Source organism: Hypomesus transpacificus, chromosome 11 (assembly GCF_021917145.1).
Source record: "Hypomesus transpacificus isolate Combined female chromosome 11, fHypTra1, whole genome shotgun sequence".
Classification (NCBI taxonomy): Eukaryota; Metazoa; Chordata; class Actinopteri; order Osmeriformes; family Osmeridae; genus Hypomesus; species Hypomesus transpacificus.
In genome coordinates, this window is record NC_061070.1 from 9,350,938 (window position 1) to 9,378,022 (window position 27,085).

The following is a 27,085-nucleotide window of genomic DNA, read 5'->3' on the forward strand; positions in this document are numbered from 1 at the left end:
ATACGATAATGTGTTTAAAAGATTTACCATACTTACTAAATTCCTGTAAATAAATAATTGAAAAATGTGAGAATAATCGTTATAGCCTAACAAAAGTTTAAGCAGTGAACCAAAAAGGGGGTTGGTAATAGTGCCAATCCAATCCCATCAAAGGAACACAAATGATTCTAGTTTACACTCGAGTCATTTCAGGAGAGCACGTGACGTGAAAGACAACACGGATTTCACTTTACTCCCCCAGTTTTGTTATCCAAGAAAGGTCGCATGCGCGATGGGGGAAGGAAGGGGCGGTAGGAAAGGAACTATGGCAAATCATGGACAAACCCGCCGCCACTGAGGAGCATTTCGGCTTACCTTATTTTCTCTCTACTAACATTAAACCAAGTCAATACAACATGTCACGATGGAATATTTTAAGCATGTTGTGATATTTTTCAAGAATACAACAATGTTGTTGCTGTAGAGGCTTCAACCGACTTGGCACGTAACAGAGGGTAAGTAGTTGAAAAGTTTGTCTTGTGTTGACAGTTTGTCTTTGTATTATTGTTGGATAGTCGTTAGTGCACAAATGGTCCGTGTTTGTCTTGGTTGTCACTTTCAGATGGGTTTTATTTGTAGGCTCGACTATAGGCCTATATGTTTTTTATTTAACCTGATTCTAAGTTCATTGTCTTTGAAATATTATTGAAGATTGCGATAGTCTGGTTTATCACATTTATTTTAAATTGGGTATACACCACAACTCGTAAATTTAGGATATGATACTCAAACGTCGTTTACAAAACATTGCTATTCAGCACCTGTTGCCTGCCGTCTCAACTTTGATAGTAAATGGGTGACGATAGGCAATAATGATGATGGGCTATAATGTAGAGGGGTAAATAGTGCATAGACTGCAGTTATTCCGTAGTGTAACTTTCCTATAGACTAACAGTTTACGGATATAATAATTACTCACTGTTTCTTGCTTTGGAAAGTGAGGTAGCCTACCGCGGCGTAGTACAGGGTTGTTCACCTAGGCTACTCATCATGAAATCCTAAAACGTTAGGCCTACAATACAGTTTTAATACTGTCATATGAATAAATACTTGTTGCATTTAAATGGCCAATACTTTCTTTCCTTTCAAAGAATGCTCATATGTCATTGAGCGATGTGATAATTGACCCAATGAGTTCTGTTAATGTCTTTGGATACCAAAGGAGTTATAGTGCAAAGCACATTGTGCTTCAGGACGGGCATATTTGCTTTCTCTTAAGCGGCTGAGTCATTTAGGCTGAGCCGTACCTTGAGTCGGCTGTTAAACGAGGAGTGGTAGGCTACTTTGTACAGCTGACTTTCTTATCTTTTAAATTATTAATTTCACTCTGCTAGACACAAGTTGGATATTGCTGTAATTTGAGTGTTTTGACAAACTGCGTTGAGAACTTGTTATCTTGTTTATTATATTTGATCACTAACTTCTCAAGACTTGAGTGAAAAACAAACACCTTCGTTTTCCAGTGTGCTCTGAAATCTGTTAATGAGCTTAAAGCTTTTGCCTAAAGGAAGGGGGGTACATTAAAGCTGAATCCCAGTTTTGGAATTCATAAAGTGTGCAAAGGCAGGTGGCCCATGACGTTTCCCAAAAAGGTTTCCCCTTCTTCTCCTCTTTGCAGCTTATAGTGCTTCCCCACTTCCCAATTTGTCCTCAATCAGGAGTTGTTACAATGTAGCATAGCTGAGGTTTGCCGATTTTGACCAGCTGCTCCAGGGAGGGGCTGTGGTCATCCTTGTTAGGCCTATGCAACACTTAACAGTTTGAGACAGTGCGAGATACCTAATCTTTAACTGAGATAAGAGGCTTCCATCTTCCTTGAAGGTATAGCCTAGATTTTAAACAGACCCAAACATTTTCAGTTCAGTGCAATTGAATAGCACTATCCCCTTTTCTGTAGGTTTCTTGTATGTAGGTAGGTAGTAGGCTAATGCAGGCACATCCAGTGTTGCTTCATTCAGCAACACTGGGCCACATTCATAGCAGTTAGGAGGTTGACCTGTGTTACGTGCTGGAAGGCAGTAAGTCACTCCAGTTTGCACTTCTTCTAATGCTGCTCATTCACCCTCATGGAGCTTCCACTCTTTGGTAAATACTGTCAACGTAAACGTGGCACCAGAAGGTATGTTGGTAAGAGTTGAGAGTTTTTAACAGTTGTTGTCTGTGTTGTGTCTGGGCTATGAGGCTGCAGCTTTTTGTGGACATAGTGGTCCTTGGTTACAGCTTCACTGGTTTGGGATCCACACCAATGTCAACAACATGTGTGTGTGTGTGTGAGAGAGGAAGAGAACTTCTGATTGAGCTAATACAATGCCAGTTGACTTTTAGTGTCACTTTATTTGGAAGTTTGAGCCCTATTGAGTTGGTGGTGTGAAATACATCAAAAATAATAATGCAAGTGTTGAATTTCAGCTCATGATTAGCGAATATTCCTGCATGTGTAAACACCCTTAATGGCTAAGCTGCCATGAAAGTGTTTCACACAAATCTGCAGACAATGATTGTTTATTAGTTCCCCACATTACGGGATAGCCTACTTAGTTTGTGCATTCTTTAACCAGATAGCCTTGGCCGTAAGTCCTCTTATGCAATACTTGTGTGACAAGTTACTGTAAAATGTCCTCAGTCCTGCACTTAGTTTTTTCCTGAAGTGCATCATACACCATCATAGAGAATATTTTTTTGATTTTGTAACGGTGCCATTTACTATTGAGGGTATCAGTAAACAGACTGTTAACCTTTTGAATGACCGTAACAGCAGTGCAGCTATATCTGTGACACGTGCCATTGGCAGATTGGACTACCTCACCACCACTCCAACCTCAATCAAGGCATCACCAGACGATCCTCTGAACCTGGAGCAGGTCTAAGCAGCAGCTTTGGCGAGCTCCGTCTCTGAAGCACTTCACTCACAGAGACTCATCCGGCCTCCAAGATAGGGTTTCAGACTTTTCCAATTGGTCTGCATTTTTTTTTGTTCCCTGCTTGTGTCTCGTTCCAGCTGTCTGCTGACGTTGTAACCAGTGTAGAAGTGCTTCGGTCATCTCTGTATCTGGGAGAGATGAAAAGATGGTGAATACTCCCCCCCCCCCCCCCCCCCCCCCCCCCCCCCCATCGGCTTTTTCATACAGATGGAAATATCCACAGACAGACACACACACTCTTCCACACAGAAACAAAGGAAGAACAGGATAAAAAATACTTGGGGGATGGTGAAGGAAACCAACTCTTAACTGAGGAATCTGTGCCAGTCAGAACCAAGGACTTGCATGACGATACATGTTACCAATTTCCTTATGTTACCGTAAGGAAGTTGGCATAAAGCCTTTCACAACTGTCCTAAGACAACAATTTAGTTATCTGATGAAGCTAGCTAACTTGGTTCTGCTTACAACTAAATAACTGTGTCCCGTACGAGTTGGGTAGAGAAACCAGTTGGTTTGTATTGTGCCAGAACTAGGTCAACTCCAACCATCAGCAACTAATGATCAAGTTGAGCATGGATGATGAGACTCATCACATCTTAAGCATTGCTTTAGGATTATTTCAGTGTAGCCTTAAATCTGAGCAGGACACTGTGGTATTCTAGCCCACTGTACCAAAATAGGTTAGGCTTGCAGAGGTCAGCAAAATCCCACTGACTTTGAGAGATGTGGGTTCAGGTGTGGTGATATCTTAGGGGTTGTGTGTATGTGTGCATGTGCGATGCTGATGATTTGATGGCTAGTCTAGTAGTCGCAAGTCATCCTGTGTGGTGGGGAGTGGGAGTGGGAGTGTGGGTGTGGGTGGGTGTGGATGGGTGGTGGGGACCACTACCGCAGAAGAACCCCTTCTCTTGTCAGTCAGAGTGCACTTAGTGTGTAGCTGTCTGGTTTTCCATCCACTGCTCGTCTTTTCGTAGCGGTACCTTCTGAAAGCAGGGGCACACCCAGACATAGTTGGGAGCAAAGGAATGTGACACACTTTTGAGGGAGCCTAACATAGCCCTTTATTGAAAGAACCAAAATGGCTACTCCTGCCCTCAGTTTCACCACTAACCAGACAAGGACTTTCCCAGATTGTTAACTGGCTTGGTTGTTGGTTTGGTCAACTTCTCTAGACCCAGAAGTGGAGTTATTCTAAGCGTGTTGATTTCTTGGCTGGCTCAGCCAGGCCTGCTAATGTGATTTACATTGCAGGACACGATGTAGGGATCCACCAAACACACACACAGACACACACACATTGAGGAAACAAATGATCCAAGAGAACCTAGTTATGCATCATATTGTGGTTTTCCTTTGTCTACAATGTTTACAGCAAACAGAGTAAAGCTGTCTGTTTCTCTCATTCCTCTATCACTCCATCTGTGGTAGGAACTGGAGTAGACCTTCCCCCTGCCTTGGTCCCTGTACTGTAAACCTGGGTCTGGACCTAGTTGACGGTTAGTATGTGGGGAGACCTATAAAACAGCAGGGTTTTAATTATAAGGTAGCACACACAAACCCACATAATGCCAAATTACTTTAAATGTGTGTGTTTCCGCTGCTCATAAAAACTGACAAAACCTACAAACATAAACAACTATATTCTATAAGATTCAAAGTATAATTGTAAAGGTTGGGTGAACCATGGATGTGGTTTTATGACTTGATACTAAATTACTGACCTAAACATCCTCTTGTAAGGTGACAACAGGAGACAGGATTACACAGTTCGCACAGGTGTAATGGCCAACTGTGAGCCTTGTGTGGGCTTTAGAAAACCAAAGTCTTGGCTTGCTTAACTCAAGTTGATTCATGTTTTAACCCTCAGGTTTGGTCTTGTTAATGCTGTAGCCTGAAGCTGAGAAACAGACAATCGTTGAGGGTTCCCCAGGCCTGAGCATCAGAACACACTGTTAACAATGATGTCTGAAAGTGATGCATGCACTGAGCGGGAATATATATGAAGTCCTATAGTATTAGCATCTGCCATGTTGTACATGATTTTTCAGTCACCCAGTTCTGTCTACATAAAAGTTGCACAAAAACCCCACCTTCATTAAAGTTGCAATGTAGTTTAGGCTAGTTCTAGGCTCATTTTGGTCCCCGACAGAGATTAAATACACATACCAGTTGGAATTGAGCAGCTTAGCTGAAATGGAATGTGTCATTCTGCAAGTCTAGATAGCCATACTTTATGGGTTTAACTCACAAGTTAAGAGTGTATTGAAGACGTGTGAGTTGCTAGCATGTTAGATTATGGTGCGTGAGTTTCCCAATGTGTGTAAACCCCTTCTACTCTGCTGACTTGTGATTGTGTCCTTTACTATGTCAGTGGATCCTAACTTGAGAATGCGTCAGTGCTTTTGTGGTCAATGACTACACTGCTAAACCCTTCATTAGAAAAACTCCTCCTCCTTTTACTCATTTCTGGTAGTCGCTGTTATTTTCCTGGCTTGCTTCTCAAACTTTCTATTTCACATATTCTGTTTGTTTCTTTCCCATTTTCCTTGTTTTTCCTGTGCTTTGTGTCAGTTTCTTCACCTTTCTTATCTCTTGACTAGTCTGCATTGATAGTGGTGACCATTGGTATTGTAACTGATTGTGCCTGAGCTTGATGATGTCAATTAGACTTCACACTGATACCAATATTGAGCAAGTCACTATTATTTAGGTATTCGTATTCAGTCAACCTCATGAAATAGTACCATAGCCAGTGTTTCCCACAGATTAGAAATCTAATTGTGGCGGGGAGGGGTGGGGGTTGTCAGACCGGGGGGGGGGGGGGGGGGGGGGGGGGGGGGGGTCGTGTCGTAATAATTCCTTCGTTAATAATTCGTTACACAGTTAATTTGTTAATAATTTGTTACATTAAATATTAATCCAAAATGATTCACACCTTCACAAATTAACAACAACTAACATCATTTCTGCATTATGCATGTAGCAACGCTAGTGGTAAACAACTATTTAACTGGTTGGCTCCATGACGCCGAGTAAGTAGCTAGCTCTTGAGACTTCTCACCAAAAGAACGAAGGGGAAACTTCGAGTACTGTAAGTCGCTCTGGATAAGAGCGTCTGCTAAATGACTAAATGTAAATGTGAGTAAGGTACTTAGCGAAAAGTAGCCTCAACTTTCCTCGACTTTTAGCTACGGCACTAATGCTGAAGGCTCGCTGATATCTGTCGGTCTTACTAGAACGGCATGTGTATGCATTGTTGCTAACGTGTGCTGACGTAGTGACTGTGTGCATATGTGGGAAAGACGCATGAGTGACAGAGAGACGGAGGGAGAGCAGGGGAAAGGAAATGCAGCTGAACGAATACGCTGCGTGTTTGAACCTAAATAGCGATTAAAAAAAAATGTTTTACGAAACGCAATGTGTGGCGGCCGGTGTTGATTCTGTGGCGCACCGCCACAAATTAGTCTGTGTGTGGGAAACACTGATAGCCTTCCTTTTATTGACATTTTACTATACCATTGTTTTAATCCCAAAGCTAGTGACGGTACCTCATTCTAAAAGCGACTTTTGAAACCATAATACAATGACCTCACTGCATTCACGCATGCATGCAACATTATCACACCTTTTTGTTAAGATACAGCTCTGGGGGAAAATTGAGAGACAACTGCACCTTTTTCTTTCATTTATAAAAAAAAGTGGATAAGGACAATTTTGTGTAAGGAATAGAAGGGTAAAGATTGCAGTGGCCTCTTAAATTTTACATTTACAATTAGTCATTTAGCAGACGCTCTTATCCAGAGCGACTTACAGTAAGTACAGGGACATTCCCCCCGAGGCAAGTAGGGTGAAGTGCCTTGCCCAAGGACACAACATCATTTGACACGGCGGGGAATCGATCCAGCAACCTTCTGATTACTAGCCCAACTCCCTCACCGCTCAGCCATCTGACTCCCCCTTTACCTTTCTATTCCTCACTCAAAATATTCCATAACAACTTTTTCCTGAGCTGTATATTTGGAACTTATCTGCAGTTCTTGGCAGTGTAAACATGGATGTCCGGCTCATATCCCTAGCACTGCAGGTTAGTTTATGCTATTTATGGCCATCATACCACTGTCATTCCTGTGACCTTCCCTGTTGACATGACCCCTTGCTACACCTGGGTAAGGGATAGCTAGATGGGTTGGGTTAGACTAGGGGCTGGGTGGGATTGAGTGGGCTTGCGGAGACTTGGAACAGAGGAAATGAGAAATGTAGTGGGCTGTAAAAGCATGTGTAGGTCTTTCAGGTCTGCACACAGACTTCCTTTCAGGCATGAAACTCACAGCTACAGTAGGTGTGGTGGGAAAATAAAAGTAATATTCTAAAAGATTCTCAACTGCAGCTCCACTCAGGATAGGATTATTTGTTCTTCCTTTTCAGCTGTTGAACAAAGTTTTCACATTTGAATTGATACCAGACTTGGAATTTACCCCAGATCTGGCAGATCATTTTGTTTTGGTTATTTAAGATATTTCTCAAATCTGGCTTGTTTTTTTCACTACTTTGTTTCATTTAGCAATGCTTTTTGTGAGTCGTTGTTATAATTACTGTCCCTAGTTTATTTTGCCTCAATTGGTGACCACAGGGGCCTTCCTGTTTACCAGGCCTTGTGTGTGTCTGTATTCTGTGTAGTTTGGATACACTGGTTAGAGAACACTCTTGCACTCTTACACACACACACACACACACACACACACATATTACAAAACCCTATGTCATGTCCCTTATGTTTAGCCGTGACAAGATGGATGTTCACGTGCATGCTTGAGTGCAGCAACAACATGATGACAGCACCCCCCCAGGGACCTGTAAAAACAGAAAGGGGGAGAGGAACCAGAAGAGTGTGCAAAAGCCTTCTGCTTTTCAGGAAATACTTCCCAGAGCCAACAAGCTCTCCCTCTCCCTCCCTTCTGCCTTCTCTTTCCTCTGCTATTTCCTGAGGAACGCATGGCAACAAAGAAATCGAATCCGATGTTTTTCAAACCTTTTTCAGTCCTAGCAGCTGGTCAGTCCATCCAGCAGTAAGTTGGGAATGACAACAGGTGTGTGTGTGTATGTGTGTGGGTTTGGATTGAACAGCTTCTTTGGCAACCTGATCAAAGCTAGCCTAGGCCTGAGATGCAGATGTTTTCCTGTTTGGGTTCATCCTAACGTAGACCCCCTTTAGCCCCAAAAAACAGTTGTCACTTCACTACGACTTGACTACAACATACTTGAGTATGTGAGGACATGCTGGATAGAGCTGTTGTCTAATAGTATTGGTGGTTTCACTGTGTCTGGTTCTCTCAGGATGGGAGGGTGCACACAGCTGGCCCATATCAAAGCTTTCTGGTGTGCTGAGACCTACAACATATGGGTCAGGGATGAGCGTATATGTGGGAGACAGAGAGGGCTCTTTGACAGTTTCTTTTACAGTATGTCTGTGTGTATTGTATGAGCTTTTACCAGTAAATGACATGTTAAACAATTCGACCAGACTCTTTAAAGGTGCACTCAACAATCTTTCCAAAGGATAGATTGGTGTGACTGATAAAGGCCAGTCTAGGTTTCTCTAGGATCCAGATCTCCACTGGAAGAATGACTGTTCCTCTTTCTACCCTACAGAGCCCCTAGCAGACACACAGACGGCACGGAGGCCAGACAGACAGCTGTCGGACAGACAGACAGCATGTCCGCTGATGCACTGGGCCAGCCCTGCCAGAGGGAGAGAAAAGGCAGCTTTTTCAAGGTATGTACATTTAACTATGTGGTTTTAGACCATGGATGTCTCCGGAGAATGCCATTATCTTGATAAGCCACCTAGTAACTACTTCTCCACTCTGTTAGGGTCAAAGGGAGAGCGACAGAGATGAGAAGAGAAGGATAGAGGAAGGATAGAAATAAGAGGGAGGATAGTTCGTAATTGTTGAAAGGTTTTGGTTATACTTTCTGTTCATGTGATGTTGAGCTGTGTTATACAGTTCATTTGAGTAAGATAAAAGAAGGTTTTGCCAGAATAACTGTCAAATAAGCCATGACCTGACAGAGAAAGCACTATCAGCAAGTAAAGAGAAATTATATGAACGTACGATATAAAAATAATTAAACTCTTTGGCAAATGTAGTCAAATTAGGGAAATGTGTCACTTTGTTAGGGCTACATCACTGAGTTTGCATTTTGAATGATGGTAATGGGCTTCAGTCAGAGCTGTTATAGACTGAGTAGCTTTTGTCATAGAACCAAATGGTTGATATCATAAGGCTAAATTGATGTGATGTCACAGTACTTAGTTCCTGCTTCAAAAAGGTTTTAATTTTTTTTGCATGGACTGACTTTTTGATGGTTAGATGACCTCAGTCACTGAGCTATGAACAGGCATCTTTTGTCTCTCTGCCCCCACACACTTATCTTCTCCCTCATACTAAAGCTTTGAACTGTAGTTGTAGGCTGGGGCTGTGTTGGGTGTGTTGGATCTGTTGTTAGCTAGCAACTTTGGCTAACGCATCAGGCAAGTTCAAAGCTAGGCCCTCCCTGTTAGCCATATATTATGACTGGGTAAACTGTGTGTAAAAGCCTGTTATCTCTCTGAGTGGTGGCGTGATTATAGACCTGCCAACTTGTCGCCACGCCACGCCTGTACACGCTGCACAGAGAACGGAGGAGAAAACCCAAACTGTGGAACAGTCAGGCTGCCGTTCTTCTATGTGAGAAATCTGGAGCCGTGCATCATTGACTTTCCATCTTTGGTTAACTTAAGTACACCCCCCCCTCCCCCAAGTACAATCGATATCTTATATTGAAAAGTCTCTAAAGCTTGAAGTGGTTCGTTGTGCAAATATTGAAGGTTAGAAAGCAAACAGACTTGTACTGGAAGTGGCCTTGCAAGTACGAGAGTAAGGATATTTAGATTTTCAAAAAGCAGTTCTTTGAGTTTCAATAAATCTCTAAATCGTCCTTGACCCCTCTGTGAGTAGAGAAGGATCTTTTTCAGAAACATAACTTTTACACACCCTTAAACTCCAAGAAATCACTCAATTTTACTGCCGTTTAAAAACCAGCCATCCTATGTTGTGAGGAGAAGCAGGGAGGTGGGAAAAGGGGCTGAGAAGAGACATGAAGAAGATCAATGCTACAGGAGAGAGGATAGGACAGGAGAATGTACAGCAGAGGAGGGGTCGCCAGGACCAGACTCAGACAAAATCTGTCCGACCTCAACCTGTTACTCATCTGCTCGACCCTAAATCACCCTCAACTCATGTGCTCCCAGACATGGTGGAAGATGAAAGAGGAATGCCTAACATGAATAAAATAAAAAATAAAACAAGATAATATGCCGTCATGTGACCTATATCTTGCCATGTGGCAGTATCACCCTGGCAATAGTTCAAATGAGAACGCACACTGGGAGTAGTCCATCGTCTTTGTACATGTGTGTTTGTTTGACCTCCTGAGCAGAGCAGCTCCACAGCTCGAGCCCAGCACACAGGCTTTCCCCTCTGAGCCATGTGAGCAGGCTGCTCCACTGTTGTTGACAGCAGTGACTGTGTGTTAGGGGCTGGACCCTACTCTCTCTCGGCTGCGCCAGTCCAGCCAAATCTGGCCACAGGCATCACACTTTCCTTGTAAAAAAAATTACGTTCGGCAGAAAGGGGGAATGGGGGGGGGGGGGGACACTGAGCGGGTGCTGTATTTGTCATTAAAAAATCCTAGACTTCAGGACTTCATTAGCTTGGGTGCACCTCCTGAGGTGGTACAGTGAGGTTGGATGGCAGGGGTGACTGGACCTCTCCGCACAACACATACCAGCAGACAGGTCCTTCAATCTTCTCTCTGTTACCCAGCCTTTCTTCTTCATTTTTTTTTACCCGACCCAGGAAAACATTTGTGAACAAGGTTGCACAACACATGACCATTGCGCAAAACCGTGCAAAACTGGCAATTCAGTCAGTCGTATTTTGGGGAAATGGAACAAGTGACACTCCAGCTAGGTTTGCATGCATGTTTAAATCATGACACAGTCGTCACATTAGTGGATTCAATCAGCACACAAATTATTTTCTCAAAAACATTTCTTAGCTAATGTCAGACTATTTCATACCTTTTAAAGATATTTATAGAAGATAAGTTCAGAGGCAGGTAATATACTGCAGAATCCTATACAGGTTGTAGACACATAAAGCTAGCCTAGGAAAGCAAAGTATTTAAATGGAAACATTTTGGCAAATGTCTTTGTTACAAATGGTATATTTCTCTACTTTGTACTACTTGTTATTTGTTTCTAGAAAGGCAGGCATGCCTGTGTGTGTCCATGTGTGTGTCCATGTGTGTCTGTTATTTGTCTTTTTGTGTGTGTGTGTGGTTTGCTGACGGAGGTTCAGTCCACGTTAGACTGTGAGTGGACGTGTATATCTTGCTGGCTCAGCCCCCTAGGCTCTGGAGTGGTCAGCTTGGCCTGTGTGGAAGACTTAGAAGCACAGATTCAGCAGTGTTTGGATGGGTTCAAGGAGAAGTGGGAAGCCGGTCAAATCTGTTGAGTACTGCCCAAATATTCTTGAATTGGCTGCTTCTAAGTGGCGTGAACGTGTAGAAAACACTTTGTCTGTTAACCCCCTCGCTAAGGCTTGTATCATCACATGGATGTTCTCATTACTGACAACCCTCTTGTGTGAATGTCAGTGTGACTGTGCTCTTTTAGAATGAGCGTGCACAAGTGTGGGGGTAGAGTTTTGCTATATTCTTCATAATATTACGTCATGTAATGATGTTGACGTTTTATTCCCTTCATGAAGAGATGTGGTATGCTGCCGGGCTCCTGTTTTCGTACTTTTTCTCTTCATTCTTTTCTGCTCTCCTTTCTGTTGTCCTGTTAAAGAAAATGGGAAGTGGTGAAATTACACACACACATTCACACTGTACACACACACACACACACGCACTCTCTGGGGGTGGCTGATCTTTTTCCAGCCACAGGGTTTGCAGGAATGAATTCCAGCGTGTCTCACAAGCAAACACAAGAAATACGCTTTCACCCACTTTTTCACACACGACTCCCTCAAAACGAGTCGCTCGCTCGCTCTTTCTTTATCTTGTCTTTCTACTTTACTCTTTTTGTATATTTCTCGCATCTAATTTCTTCCTCTTTCTCATATTTCATTTAATTTCCATCTCAAATTTCTGTCTCCCAAATTTACTTCCTGTTTACATGTCTGTTCGTAGCTGATTGACTCGTTTGCCTGGGAGATTGGCACCCTGAAGAAGGAGATGGTACAGAAGGCAGAGCCAGCAGTGAGAGATCCTGGCACTGTTACACTGCAAGGGTGAGTGTGTGTGTGTGTGTATAAGACATGTCCTGTGTGTGAACTTCTGCCTACATTTTCTCACATCCTATTTCGCACATAATGGCCTGCTTGTTGTTTGATATTTCCATCTGCTGTGACCTGGACACTTATTGTATGGAATCCTCCCAGCAGGATTTCATAGTTTAGGCTTCTCTGTAGTTCTCATCTAAACCAAAAGGTGGAGATACTTAGCTTCATTCCTTCATGTGCAGAGTGGCAAGTGTCATGATGTCATTGTTCCCAGGAGCTGTCTGAAACCATTGTAGACACTATAGACACTTACTCACACCTTCATGCCTTCTGTCTGAACGTAAGTGTGTAGCCTTGGCAGTTCCTCTTAACGGGGGCCGTATGAGGTATTTCTGTGGAACAGCAACAGTGTCCGATTAGTTGGCAGTAGATTTGTTCCGGAAATGGATAGGGGATTTTTAATGATTACTGTTTCTCTCTCCTTTCTCTTCCCTCCACTCTCTTCTCACCTCTCTCTCTCTGTCTCCCGCCCCCCTCTCTCCCCTCTCCTCACCTGAATTACCCCGTCTGTCTGTCTCCCGCCCCCTCTCCTCTCCTCTCCTCTCCTAACCCCCCCCCCCCCCTCTCTCTCACGCTGACCCTTCTTCAGACTACAAGGGGAAGTTGCCTGTCTGTTCCAGCGCTCCCCTCCCTCCGCCGGCATCGGGACGGGCCCGGCGAGGGCCCGGGATTCGGGCTACGACTCGCTGCACAGACTGATGAGCGTGCTGGACAGGCTGATCCAGACGCACGGCGTCTGGCTGCAGCTGGGGCTGAACCACGCCGACGCCACGCGCATCCTGCAGAGCCATCCCCCCGGGGTGAGACACCCGCCGTCCCTGACCTCCGACCTCTCCCGCCCACCGTAGACACAAGGCAGTCCGGCTTTTCTACGTGAACCATTTGACCTTACTCTATCAGCCATGAGTAAAATAACTGTGACAAAACGCCTACAGCTTCAAAGGTTATCGGCCTCTGAATAAACAATGACACTCTGTTGAGCCGTATCCGGCACCCGACGTCACTGATAACCTCAAACCCTCATGAGGGACGAGATGAGACGCACACCGAAACAGCTGTGATTCTCAACAAGGCTGTTGTTCTCCTCCCTGCCGCTCCAGACGTTCCTGGTGAGGAAGTCGACGACCCTGCAGAGGAAGGTGATATCGCTGCGCATGGACCCAGACTCTGAGACACCTGTCCGGGATTTTCCTGTCAAAGAGAGTCAATACAGTAAGCACCTCAAGTCACGCTTTCCATCCCCACTTGAAGACATCATAACTTACACTACTTTTAGGTTGAGGCGTCATGTATGCGTTCTGCTGTGTTTTGTTGAAATATATAAGCATTGGCTCTATAAGGATCTCTGTTGTTTAGGCCTGGACTGAATTAGACATCCTGCAACACTGCTGAGGGAGGAGGCTGTGAGAGCATTCCACTCCTCCTGTGTAGACCTCATTGCCCAGACCTAGAGCACTAGATTGGATTTTCCCAACCCCTCGGCGATTGGAAAGTACTGAGACAGCTAAATTGACCTGTTTTATTTTTGTCCTGTGACTGTTGCGACTGTCTGCATTCTCTTGTCAAACATGAGCAGCAGACCCAGTCCGGTTTTGGTTGAGGCCTAAAAACGAAGCAAACTCTCTCTAATGTATCCCCTTTCTTTCTGTGCATTCGGAGGGGAGGTCATGGTGAACTGGAGGAGTTGGACTAGGCTATTTGTTGGGTGTGTGCTGCTCTTAACAACTGAGATTATTTTTAGTTGTACTTAATTCGTTATTGCAGTTAGAGACACTGGGTGTGTGTGTGCTAGCCTGCTGTAGACAGCTGTACACTGTGTGTGTGTGTGTGTGTGTGTGTGTGTGTGTGTGTGCCAGACGCATGGGCGTAGGCATACAGAACCAGTCCAACCATGCCAGCCTGCCAGGAAAACAAGCCTCACCCCTACCTTGCTCAATTTAAGCTACACAGTGTGGAATTTACTTTGAATTTACATTTTCCATCAGTTTTGGCTTTTCCAATGTAGGAATTTTGTTAATGGCAACTTAGTATTCAATGGGTTGTCAATACAGAAATCACCAATGTTCTTTGTCACTTATCATGTCTCCACATCTTTAGTATTTTCCACTAAAATCTCATGTAGATACCTGTGTGGGGTTATTTCTTAAAGGAAAATGCTTGCTTTTCTGTTTTCACATTTTCATGGCGGGGTTTTCTGGGTTTTCTGTTTCCTGTTTATTTAGTTTTCCAAGTAATAGTGAGGGAGGGATATAGAGGTGGAGAGAGAGAGCTAAGGAGATAAACAGTGGTTGTTTACAGTTGGTTCTCTCTGTGTGTGTGTCTCCTAAAACTGTCCTCTTATGAACTCCTCATGTATGACCACAGCAGATGTGTGCTAATCTCCCTTGCTATAAGTATTTTTTTTAATAGAGGGATTCAGCTGGGGGATTCCAGTAATGCTGCTTGTGAAACCAAATTGTGATCCTTTTAAAACTGCATCTGAACACGGTGTTCTTATTCTAGTTTTCACTTAAAACATCTCACCCTCACGTAATGTTGGAGTTTTCTGGTATGGACACAGCAGGAACTTCTGCAGGAACTATCAAAGCATCAGGAATGACCGTCTGGTTTTCCGGTTCTGGTTTTGAGAATGTGGTTCTCTCTCCCCAGCGTTCTCCCTGGAGGGATCTGGCCTCAGCTTTGCAGACCTGTTCCGGCTCGTGGCTTTCTGCTGTATCAGCAGGTGAGATGCCTGGGGACTTGTGCTGCTACACTTGAAAACAACGTTTGTCATGTAAAGAGCTGCATATGAAAAACTAAGTGTTGGAACAGTCACATGTCAGCTGAACACGCTTTCTTCCACTGCATCAAAACACGTTCACAGTTTACCTGAAAACAAAACGAAAGCAGATGTTAATGAAGTACACTGTCATCCAGCGGCACATACACAGTACACACACGCACACACACACTGCATTTTCAGTAGTTTCTGTAGATCCTGATTATACCCAACTTGCGTCTTCCCCGCATCCTTCTCCCCGGTTTTGTATGATATATCCAAGTTCTCTGATCCTGAAATCATTGCTTCGTTTCCTTCAGGGACGTCTTACCTTTTACCCTGAAACTGCCAGAAGCCATCTCTTCAGCGAAGACCCCATCAGATCTACAAGAGGTGGCCAAGCTTGGAGCAGGTATGGACCTTATCAGTTCAGCTTCCACAGGGCTCATGACCCATCCCCCCTTGTGTGACAGGGCTTAGTGAGTCAGTCCGTGAAACAATGACTCTCCCAGGCCCAGATCACTGATGCTTGGCTGGGCACAAAATCAGGCAAGCCCTGGGGCCTCTGGACCTTCAGAATAGGCCTTACTGGGGTCTTTAAGCTGTGACTCATAGATGAATACGATATCTGCAATGTGCTTTATGTGCCAGACCCCCAGTGCCACGCTGGCTGGCTGGCTCTCAATGAGTTTGTGTGTAGAGCTGATAAACCCCTAGTTTGATGACATCCTTACCTCAGCGTGGTGGTTTCGAGAGATCACTCAGTGCTTGCGCACAGACACACACACAACGGGCTTGTTGTGAGGGGTTTTCTCCTCTTGGGAACGTGAGGAGACTGTCGGAAAGCTAAGACAATGCAGTGTTCTGTGTGTGTGTGTGTGCGCGGAGGTTTATACAAGCCAACTCTGACGCTGTTAAAGGATGAACAGCTGAAGATGAGCTACGTCTGCAAACTGAACTGACGTCTGAAAAGTGTAACCCTACCCGTGTGTGTACCTGTGTGACGTGGAACAACGTCAAACAGTCAAGCACACAGTGGGGCGCTGACTTCATTAGACCCCTGAATAATTCCTTGGCTCTGTTGACGTGTCCATCTTCAGCCACTACACTGAGCTGTGACTAAAACACCATAGCTCATTTGATCTCTCTGTGAGGAATAGTCTGTATATTTGGATCCGTAGGCCAAACACTCGCCTTCCTATCTCCTGTGTCTCTATCCAGGGTCTGCTTGTTTTCGATTGAAACCATGGATCTCCTGCTTTTCCACTGTCCCCGGTTCACCTAGCTGTCATCGAGCCACTGTTAATTAAGTTAGAGAGCATTTTCCCCACATCTGCTACACCACTCTCAGTCATTCAAGTTTTTGAGTGACACAGTTTGGATAATGCCTTCCCCGCTACTTTGAATGGTGACACTATTCAAATACTTTGTCCGTCCGTGTTTTAGGTAAGGTGTTGTGGTAACACCATGTGGATTGTCTCGAGGATTATCCGTTTATGCTTACGCAATTAACGATTTATGATGGGGACAGATTGTTCAGATGGTTCAGGGTTTGTCGAAACTTGTTTAACATGTTTTGATAGATAATCAAGCATCTATATACCGTTCAGATAGATGCGTTACGAAATAAAATGTTCTCTGGGTTGTATTTTTGTTGGGAACATTTGCCGATGATTAAATGTCGTTCTCAGAAATGAAACATCCTACAAAACAGTGGACACTACAATGGAACTTTGATGACAAACATTGACACAAACTGAGAGTTGGGTAACGATTGTAAATGAAGGGAGGAGTAAAAGAGGTAGAAAAAAAAGATGTGTGTGTCTGAGAGAGGAGGAGTAATGGGAGGAGGGACTGCTCCAGGGCCAGTCCACCCACACACACACATTGGCATGTGTGAGTCATAACACAGAGAGAGAGAGAGAGAGAGACAACAGTTAAACTTCAGAGTGTGTAGAGGCAGCAGTGTATTCTAGAATCCTCAAACACTGGGTATAACATAAAAAAAAATAAAAAAAAGATTGAAGTTTGAGAGCCGTACTGTTCTCTACCTGCTGTAAGTAAGGCAACGTTTCCCATTTTCTGTCTATCCTCTTTATCTCTGGGTCTCTTCTCTTTAGTTCCAGTGAGCTGCGAGTTGTGAATAGCTGTGTCTGGTACTGCTTTAAGGCCAGTATTGTACTTAGAACACTGTCTCAGCAGACTCATTCAGTGTCAACTGTCTCATACAGTCTGTGTTTTTTTGTTGTTGCCCACTGTAATTGTTGGCTGCATCTTTTATAGGGTACTAGCCGTGTCTAACTGTATGGCTGCTTGCTATTCGTCTTTCGAATTCGAATGACCTTCAATCGCTACTTAAATACAAGTAAAACATTGCCTTTGTCTAAATGCATTGATTTACTGGGAAGTGTGTGTGGATGGTGTAATGTTTTGCATGTGTGTAGGCTGTTGTCAACGGGACTATTGTTACTGTTGGCACTGTGATGCACTACATACAAGGTCGTTCTGTCAGCTCTGAAGTGTTATAAACTGGGGTCTATGTCACTAACGAAGTCAACGGCTTTTTGGCTGTGTCCGACTTTTGCCATGGTGCTTCAGTAAGCATTTGCAGTGGTGCTTCATGTGAGTGCGGCTGTGATTTGGGCTCTGCACCAGAAGCCTATCAGTGCTGTAATACTGTGGCATCGGTGTAGCGTTGCTTTATGACCTCCCCCTCTCTCTCTGCCCCACAGGCTTCTGGGATTCTGACAGGAGCCGCCCCAGGACACACACCGTCTCCTGGTTGTCGGGGGTGTGCGCCCAACCCGCTGCGCCCGCTGCAAAACAGAGGGCTGTTTCCACGGACGCGGCCTCCCACGGCAAGGAGCGGCCATTACTGCGCACCAGGACCCCCTCAGAGCTGGAGTGCTGCCAGTCCAACGGAGCCCTGTGCTTCATCAACCCCCTCTTCTTGAAGGTACACCACCCGGAGGGGGGCCACAGAACACCCCACACCCCTCCGACTCCCACCAAACACCAGCGACCTGCTCCACCTGTCGGCACCATCCACCACAGTCCAGAGAACCTTCCCAGCAGCGCTCAGTGTCCCGGCGACGAACACCACAAGGACAGCCTGGAATGTCCGAGAAGCAGCCCTCCTCTCAGCCTGAAGACTAGCCCGGGGAACAGCCCTCTTCGCCAGAGCCCCCAGCACCCTAACCCTGACAGCCGCCTATACGACGAGGACTCCTCCGAGCTACCGGGGAACTGCGAGAGCATCTGTCAGCTTGACGCCGCCACTTGCTGTCCGCCCCCTCGGCCCCTGCGGCCCCCACCGCCCCGACTGCCACCCCGCCGGCCGGCCCCACCTTGCCGCCAGCGCAGCATGCCAGAGAAGATCAGCTGGATCAACCCTCTCAAGGAGGGGGAGAAGGAGAAGGGAGGAGGGGAGAGGACCGGAAGCCTCCTCTCCCGTCTGGGTTCCTCTCTGAGCATCAGCCCCTCCTCCTCGCCCCCCAAAAGGCTCAGCATCAGCTCCCCCATCTCCATCCCCCGCCCCTCGCTCCCCCTCTCCCTCGCCTCGCTCTCCACCTCGCCCCGGAGGCCCAAACCCGCCCCGTCGCCCTGCCGCGCCGACCTCGACTCGCACGAGGCGCTGGACGACCGGACCATCGAGAACGCAGTCTCGCTCGGCCTGGCGAAGATGTCGCGGCGCAACGTCGCCGACGAGGGAGACCCCGAGCCCGCGCCGGAACGGCTGCCTCCCCGGCAGGAGGGAGTGGCGGGGGAGGGAGGGAGAGGAGGCGGAGGAGTAAAAGGAGGAGCGGCAGGAGTAGAGGGCGGCTGTCAGCGCCTCAGCGACATGAGCCTGTCCACCGACTCGTCGGACTCTCTGGACTTCACCCACGGCTTCTTCCCCCAGATCCACGACCCCAGCCCGCCCACGGCCGCCGACTACTCCGCCCACCTGCCCCTCTCCCTCCCCCCGCCCCCCCGCAACCCCGACAGCAGCATGGAGGACGAGGACGAGGAGGAGGAGGATGAGGAGCAGGACGACGGCGTGAGCCTGGAGAGCGACCAGGACCAGGACCAGGATTTGACCATAACGCCCCCCGGACACCGCACCAAGCGCAGGGCCAGCGCCGGGGCCCTGGTCATCCAGCGAGCGTTCCGGGGCCACCTGCGCAAGATGAGCGGGGTGTTCAGCTCCCTGCTGACCCCCGAGAAGCGGGCGGTGCGGAGGGTCCTGGAGCTGGCCCGGGACAAGGGCTCCTACTTTGGCTGCCTGGTGCAGGACTACCTGAGCTACCTGCAGGAGGGGGGAGGCAGCCAGGCCTGGCAGTGCCACTCCTCGGGCCTGGAGCTGCTGCAGACGCTGCGCCAGTTCATCACCCAGATGAAGAGCTACCTGCGCCAGAGCTCCGAGCTGGAGCCACCCATTGAGACACTCATCCCCGAGGATCAGATAGGTGAGTTGGGGGCAGGGGGTGGATGGAGCTGGGGGAGGGGGTGGGGTGGAGGTAGTGTTTAGATGTTGATGTTGTCCTTTTGTATTCTGTTACTATGTGAAGCCTGAATGCAAAGCAACATTTCCCTCGTGGGACAATAAAAGGTAACCGTGAACCCTGGGCAGGGTAGTGGGAGAGAGCGGTTGGACGAGAGAGAGAGACATAGAGTTTGTGTGTGGATGTAAGTTGGAAGACTTTCCTGGGGTTTTGGGGATGTGGGATGATTTGACTCTCGTGTTCATGAATGAGTGGAGGGAAATGACGTTATCAGCCAACGCACTAACATTTGGGGTTTTACCATGAGCTGCTAATTTTGGCCCCTTGAGGTGTGATGTGATGTACACTCATACACACACAGCATCAGCATATTATTATTGACAACAGACTAATAAAGGGCTTCCAAATGTCCCTAACAAACCTGTTTCTTGGGAAAGTTGCCATGGAAATATAGAAATGGATACATTTGGTGCGTGGTTTGAATGTTGTCACATTGTTTTCTGAAGACTTTCATCCCTATTTTGTAATGTGTTGTTGTAGCAGTGTCTCCGTCAGAGAGTCACTGACTGAAAATAGTCTTACTAAATGTGGTCTCGTGGCAGTCTGCCAAGTTGGCCAAACTCCATCTTTCTTTCTTTTCAGTCCCGTTCCTTCGATCCTAAATGCAAACAGGCCTCTTACTCCATCCGTCTCTTTCTCTCTCTCTCTCTCTCTCTCTCTCTCTCTCTCTCTCTCTCTCTCTCTCTCTCTCTCTCTCTCTCTCTCTCGTTCTCTCTCGCTGTTTCTCACAATCTCTCTCTCTCATAGTCTCTCTCTGCGACTCTCTCCTTGTTTCCCTCTCCCACTCTCTGCCTGTCTTATGTGTATTCTCTGAGCTGCTCTACCCATAGGGATAGGAAGACTGGGAGAATAGAGACCCTTGTGTCTCTCCGGTCCACAGAGCAGTGCTTCTCTCCATGACAACACACAGCTACTTCATCTATATGCTGTGTGTCATAAACAATAACAGGAAGATCTCAAGTTCTGGTTTTGTAGGTTCCTTGTGGTTTTTGTTTGTTATCGTTTAGTGCTTGGCATTCTGTACGTAAATGTAACCCCCTAACCCTTGTTCCTTGTAGAAAAATGCTGTACAATCTGAAATTAGGAAGATACTATAGGAGAGGATTTTTTTCCCCTCATTGCTTTTCAGTTGACCCCGACTATTTAGGGACGTCGAACTCTACAAGGAAGTCAACAAAGATTGCATATCTGTTGAAGTCCTTCAACTAAGTGACAGCTCAGATCCCAGTCAACCCTTTCCTCTAGATTGTGGCAGGTTATTTTTGCACAGGGAGACAGAAACTCTTTGTCCTCTTTACCTTTCATGGTGATCCATCTTTGTAGGTGAAGGGAGTGTGACGTAACGAGCCAATACAACACAAAAGACAACTCCAATTGAGGGGATTTCTCACACAGGGGTGTGTGTGTGTGTGTGTGTGTGTGTGTGTGTGTGTGTGTGTGTGTGTGTGCGCCAATAAGTTTTGGTTGGTTGATAGCACCTTTCTTATTCCTTTCTTTCAGTTGCTACATTTCATTTACTGTGTGCGTGTGTTTGTTTGTGTGTGTAACGCTGTACATTTATTCATTTACATAATGTACCACACAGGTTGTCTATGGCCCAACGACTGCTGGAATGGAGTGGGATGTGCGAATAGATTCCCATTTCTGTTGTCCTTCTCTGTCTGACTGCCTGTCCGCGTGCGTGCATGTGCATACGCGTTTCCATGTTCAAGGACTGCAAGGAGGGAGTTATGACTGAAACAAGCAAGGGAGTAGGAACTGTGGGAGTTGTTTATTGGAAGTGGAAAGTATTTTGCTGATACCGAACGGCCTTGAGAGGGCTGTCTCCTTATCCTCTCCTCCTCTATCGAGTTGTTCCACTGTCACCTACTGAGGAAAAAACATTATTGTCATCCTATGTACTATGGACACATTTCAAGTTTCCTTCCAGAGTATTTCTGTTTCCAGTTGTCATACTAGCTTGTGCTGCAGAACAGCCTACTTTTTGCTTTGCTTTGCTTATATAGAGGATAATTAGTTTGGAGGTGCAGTAGCCTGAGGTGTGCTTAAACCTTGCATGTGGAAAAACTGTTTGAGAGTTTGTGTGTACCCAAGCTCTAGGATTGCTAACGGTGCATTCCAGAGTTTTTTTAAACCTTTTACCGAACTGCAGGGAACCTGAAGGCACACTCTTTCTCTGCACTTAAAAGACAGCTGAGAGAAAGAGAGGGAGAGAGAGAGAGGGAGATGGTGAGGTTTGAAGAGTAAATGAAATGTAGCAACTGAAAGAAAGGAATAAGAAAGGTGCTATCAACCAACCAAAACGTATTGGCATCCTCTTAACACACGTAACTATGAAACAAGGAATCTCTGTCTGTCTGTGGCTCCATTTTCTCTAGAACCCGGCCCCTGTATGAAGTTGGAAGTCAGACGCTGTATTGCGCAAGATCCAAGGATGTGCAGTTTTGTGTGTGAAGTTGTTTGGATGGTTTGCACGAGGGGATGCCAGAATTCTTGTTAGCACCAACAGGCTATGTGCTAGGCACACAAAAAAACAAATGCACACTCACCCTTTTAGTCTTTTAATGCAGCATGTCTAGCGAGTTAGCATTAGTGAGACACATTGCGTCACAACATGATCAAAAATACGGGTTGAGGGAAAGGAAGAGAAGACCATTTCTCTTATCACTGCTTCGAAACGGTGTGACAGCAGCATCTATTCTGAGCATCCCTGATGATGTGTGGGGGATGTCTGGCCTGACAGGAAAGGTCATTGAAAGCAGGGTGAGAGTCGAGTCATAATGCTGGGTCACCAGGCTTTACTAACTGGAAATGTGTCGACAAGGTCACAGACACTGATACAATCCCCCTGCTGCTGCGATGCTAGTGGAGGACTGAAGAAGTGTATGTTGCTGCTTCATTGAAAAGGAGTGGGAAAGAAGAGAAAGTGAGGTGTGTGTGTGTGTTTCCGAGAAGGGGAGGGAGACGGGACTGAGTCCCCTACACATGAGTGTAAATGGAGGCCAGCTCGTAGTGGAAAGGAAGTAACACTTGGGTCTACAGATGTTCCAAATCCTGCTGACTTGGCCTCAGTCAGCACACAGACACAGACACATATACAGCTTTGTGGTTCTCTTTTTTGTGCTATGATATCATGGTTTTTCTTCGTCATATTATTGAGCTGAGCTTTGAGCTTGTAAAAGCTGAGTCCACCGAATAGCATGATGGCATGGTAGAAAGAGGATCTCAACTGCCCTCGGGAGACTGGCCAAGCTACACTATACTGTCATGAAACTAATAACCTCTCCCTACCCCCCCCCCCCCTTCTTCTCTCTTTCTCTTTGTTTCCCTCCCTTTTCCCCCCATCCAGACCAGGTTCTGGAGAAGGCCATGCACAAGTGTGTCCTGAAGCCCCTCAAAGGTGTGGTGGGGGCGGCCCTCCAGGAGTTCCAGGTGCGCAGCGGGGGGTGGCAGGAGCTCAAGGAGAACCTCTCATTGGCCAAAGCCAGGCAGCCCCGGGAAATGGGTGTGGCCGATGCCCTCCCTCCAGACCCGGTTGCCATAGAGAAGATCCGCCACAAGTTCCACACCATGTGCAAGCTTTACTCTCCAGAGAAGAAGGTGACCATGCTGCTGCGCGTGTGTAAACTCATCTACACCATCATGGAGGACAACTCGGGTAGGCACACAGCATCCTACAAAGTCCAACTCGTGTACATAAATGAAGATGACATACATACATAAAATGAACATGTGTTCATAAACGCTCATAGACATGAAAACGCTGTGTTGTTTCATTTGGGACGTGGACTGATTTGTTAACCATCCGTGCACATTCTGCCTCCGCCCATCGAAATACAAACATACACCACATACTCACTTTTTACTCTTTTGTGTGTGTGTGTGTTCAGGTCGCCTGTACGGTGCAGATGATTTCCTGCCCATGCTGACGTATGTGCTGGCTCAGTGTGACATGCCGCAACTAGACAATGAGATCCTCTACATGATGGAGCTCCTGGACCCCTCTCTGCTCAATGGAGAAGGTACAAAACATACACACACGCGCATGCACACTTCTAGAGGTCTGTATGTATGCTTGATAGTTGAAACATTTGTGTTGAAACCAATGTGACTTTGCAAAGTTGTGACATCATAAGGTCAGCATCGCCAGTGTAAAGTTGTCGTGACGTCGGTGGAAAGCTAGCGTTGTCATTGCAAAGTTTAGTGACGTAGCTGCCAGAGCAGTGATGTCATGATTCCGTTTCAAAGTCGGGCTGTGTGTCTCTTCGTAGGTGGCTACTACCTGACCAGCGCCTATGGGGCCATGTCCCTGATCAGGAACTTCCAGGAAGAGCAGGCTGCTCGCATCCTCAGCTCAGAGACACGCAACACACTCCACCAGTGGCACCGCCGACGCACCACCCAACGCTTGGCGCCCTCTGTGGACGACTTCCAGGTACACACACGCGCACGTGCGCTAATTCACTCTCACAAACATCTCTTTTTATTCTCTCTCTGGGATGCACATCGTGGCTCTCTGATCGCTCTCGCACACACCCAGATGTGTGAATGTTCATGTTTTAAGACTCTTCATCATCCCCATCCTTGCAAGGGTTTTCTGATTTGTGAGTTTGAAAAAGGGTTCAACGTTACTTCAACATTTAACCGTTCAACTTTAAACCAATCCACAGAACTACCTGAGGGTGGCACTGCAAGAGCTGGACAGCGGCTGCACGGCCAAAACACTGCTGGTGCGCCCTTACTCCACCGCCGAAGAAGTCTGCAAGATCTGCGCCGAAAAGTTCAAAGTTTCCGACCCGGAGAACTATGCACTCTTCCTGCTGACAGAGGGCACCAGCCAGCAGCTGGCCCCCGACACACACCCTCAGAAGATCAAAGCCGAGGTCCACAGCCGAGCCCAGTCATCGCCGTTCCACTTCGTATTTAGACGAGTGATAACTCTTAACGAGTCTTCGGCCGCCCCTCTCGACCTCACCCTGAACCTCAATGAACTTGCCGTGACCTCTGACCTCCAGTCCAACCTCAATGACCTCACTCTGACCACCTCCAAACCCCACCCCAACCTTAACCTGGGCCTCAGCCCCAGCCTTGGCCTCAGTCTGCCCCCAAACCAGCACAATGGAAACTCCATATCAATCTGACACTTTGAGGACAGTTGGAATGTGGATCTTCTCAACTCACTCCGTTTAAACCTACATCTCACTATGTCCAATATGCTTGAACTTGTGTTAACTGGATCTAACTAGGCTAAAGTAACATGAAGTGACCTGACATGGAGCATGCTGGACTGTGCTGAACCAGGCTGTGCTAAACCAAGCTGGTCTGTCTTCCCCTGTGGGCTATGCTTGTCTTAGTGGACTACCTCTAAATGGAAAGATGTGTCTGTGAGCCGAAGGAGAGAGAAGAGGGAAGGAAGGAAATGTGACAGATGGAGCTGGAATCAGGGATTTTAATTCTGCATCTCTATTTGAGGTTGCTCAACGTGGCACGTGAGGAAGCCAAGTGATGACTAACGAGGCTCAGAGCATGAATTCACCCAGGGAACTGCCATCAACTTGACTTAAAAACCATCTGTGTTATGGCAAACACTTAGTATGCCTGTCAACCCGCCCCCGGTGACACCTAGAAGACACTGCTAAGTACTGAGGAAGCAGAAAAAGTAAAAGGCATTATAAAATGCTGCTTAGGGCCACTTGAGTATTCTGTTCTGTCTTAGTACGATGTAGTGAAGTTTGATGACACACTCACACAGAACCTAACCCACAAGTGTACTTATACTTAAACAGTAGTGAATATACTGCAGAATCTTGTTGATTGTTATTTAGTTGTTGCAGTTGCTGGTAGACTGCATGAGGTGATATTATTATCATATACAGAATGTGTAGTCTTCTTATAACTGCATGTGCTTTGATTTTTTTAAATGTGTGAAATATGTTTGAGGCAGGCATTGTCGGCCAGTGATTGAAAAAGAGTTATTGATTCATGTTTTATTATATTATTATCCAGGAGATATTGGATATCATGATACTGTACTGTCTATAGTCTGTAGTAGGGATGGGCATATGGTCGAATGGGGATTCGTTTCAAGCTCTAATGTTAATAATAATATTACATTTAATAATTGTCTGAGCTCTGAGACAGGCTACATGACTGGATTGCTTAGACTAGATTAGACTTGATTCATATAAATATACAATTTTCAAATAAAACCTACAATAATTTAGAGAGATTTTGGAAATGTAAATAAAGAATGAAAGATCACTGGAACAGTGAAATAGTTTAATATGCCCATCCCCACTTTAAAGCAATGGGTTTTCTTGATTGACCAAACCAGGGACTTCATGTCCATGGCGCCAGGAAAAACGTTGCCATGGCCATGAGATATTACAGGACATGTCTGATGGACAGATATTCACTGTAGCTTACAGTACTTTGTAGAATTGCTATGTGATTTGGTTGTGTTGACTCTTAAGCAGGGCTGAGGTCATACACGGACACACTCTCTCTCTCTCTCTCTCTCTCTCACACACACACACGCACAGTTGCAGGTGTGTAAGGCTTTTGGCTGGTAGAGTGAGGATCACTGTCATGGAAGCTTGAAAGTACAGAATTCAACAATTCTGATAAAAGGAAGAAAGAAGAGAATGGTGGAAGAGCAAGAAGATAAGTACTTAAGTTAAATGTATCACCAGAATTTTACACATGAATTTGTACTTGCAGGGAGTGTAAGCGTTTACATTTTGAAATGTAAATTGACATTATGGGAGTTGGCCTGAGAGGATTACAAAGAGCTGGAAGAAGAAATGCAGCCAGAGCTCAGTTGGAAGGCGACATGGTATGCAATATGCTAACTCATGTTGAAATTGAGTATATCAAAATGTTTGGGAGCTTTAGCCGTTTGAGAGTCAAAAAATAATAATCTAAATTGTAACGGACTTGTGCGGATAAGTAAATGCTACTCTAACAATATTAGTATTATATCTGTGCAGGGACTGTTCACAGGTGTTTTTCTCCAATTTCACGTTGCAGATCCACAAGTTATTGTTCCTTATTGTCAGTGTATGTCATTGAATGATAATATTACAATTACTCTTTTGCACTCAATAAATGTTGGTCATGAATCAAATGTGTTTTCTTTTATTAGCAACAACCCTACAACAATTGATCTACAGCCACAGAATTGATTTGGTTGTGTATACGGAGTGCGAATTTATTATACAATGACCATCGTGGGGGTCTAAAATAAAAACAATCAGGGGGTCAACTTCTTCTCCAGGGCGTAGAGTAATATTTACTATTACAAGTAAGAACGATATATAAATGTATCGACCCCCCGACCTGTTGTTTTGATCTTTTTTTGGGGGGGGGGGGGGGGTCTAAGTCTAGAGAGGTCAAACATCGCTCCTGGACTCAAAATGAGCGCGCAAC

General features: G+C 45.8%; 1 protein-coding gene across 2 annotated transcripts; it reads left to right on the forward strand.

The window, feature by feature from the left end:
• The first annotated feature begins 249 nt into the window (after window positions 1-249).
• rin2a (Ras and Rab interactor 2a) lies at window positions 250-26,796 on the forward strand. Of its 2 annotated transcripts, XM_047029063.1 has the most exons (12): window positions 250-494; window positions 8,613-8,736; window positions 12,204-12,304; window positions 12,945-13,155; window positions 13,456-13,567; window positions 15,005-15,077; window positions 15,434-15,525; window positions 17,846-19,561; window positions 23,007-23,315; window positions 23,548-23,679; window positions 23,929-24,092; window positions 24,328-26,796. In XM_047029063.1, exons 2-12 carry the CDS (start codon window positions 8,677-8,679, stop codon window positions 24,796-24,798), a joined length of 3,441 nt encoding a protein of 1,146 aa, XP_046885019.1. In that variant the 5' UTR covers window positions 250-494; window positions 8,613-8,676; the 3' UTR covers window positions 24,799-26,796. The 2 variants fall into 2 exon arrangements, with proteins under 2 accessions (XP_046885019.1, XP_046885020.1); XM_047029064.1 differs by lacking the exons at window positions 250-494; window positions 8,613-8,736 and adding an exon at window positions 8,750-11,516.
• Window positions 26,797-27,085: the final 289 nt, after the last annotated feature.

Coding starts and splice junctions, on each gene's coding strand:
- rin2a (XM_047029063.1), top strand. CDS start 8,677: ATGTCCGCTGATGCACTGGGCCAGCCCTGCCAGAGGGAGAGAAAAGGC. Junction 12,305..12,944: donor GGCACTGTTACACTGCAAGG/GTGAGTGTGTGT, acceptor ACCCTTCTTCAG/ACTACAAGGGGAAGTTGCCT. Junction 23,680..23,928: donor CTCTCTGCTCAATGGAGAAG/GTACAAAACATA, acceptor GTCTCTTCGTAG/GTGGCTACTACCTGACCAGC.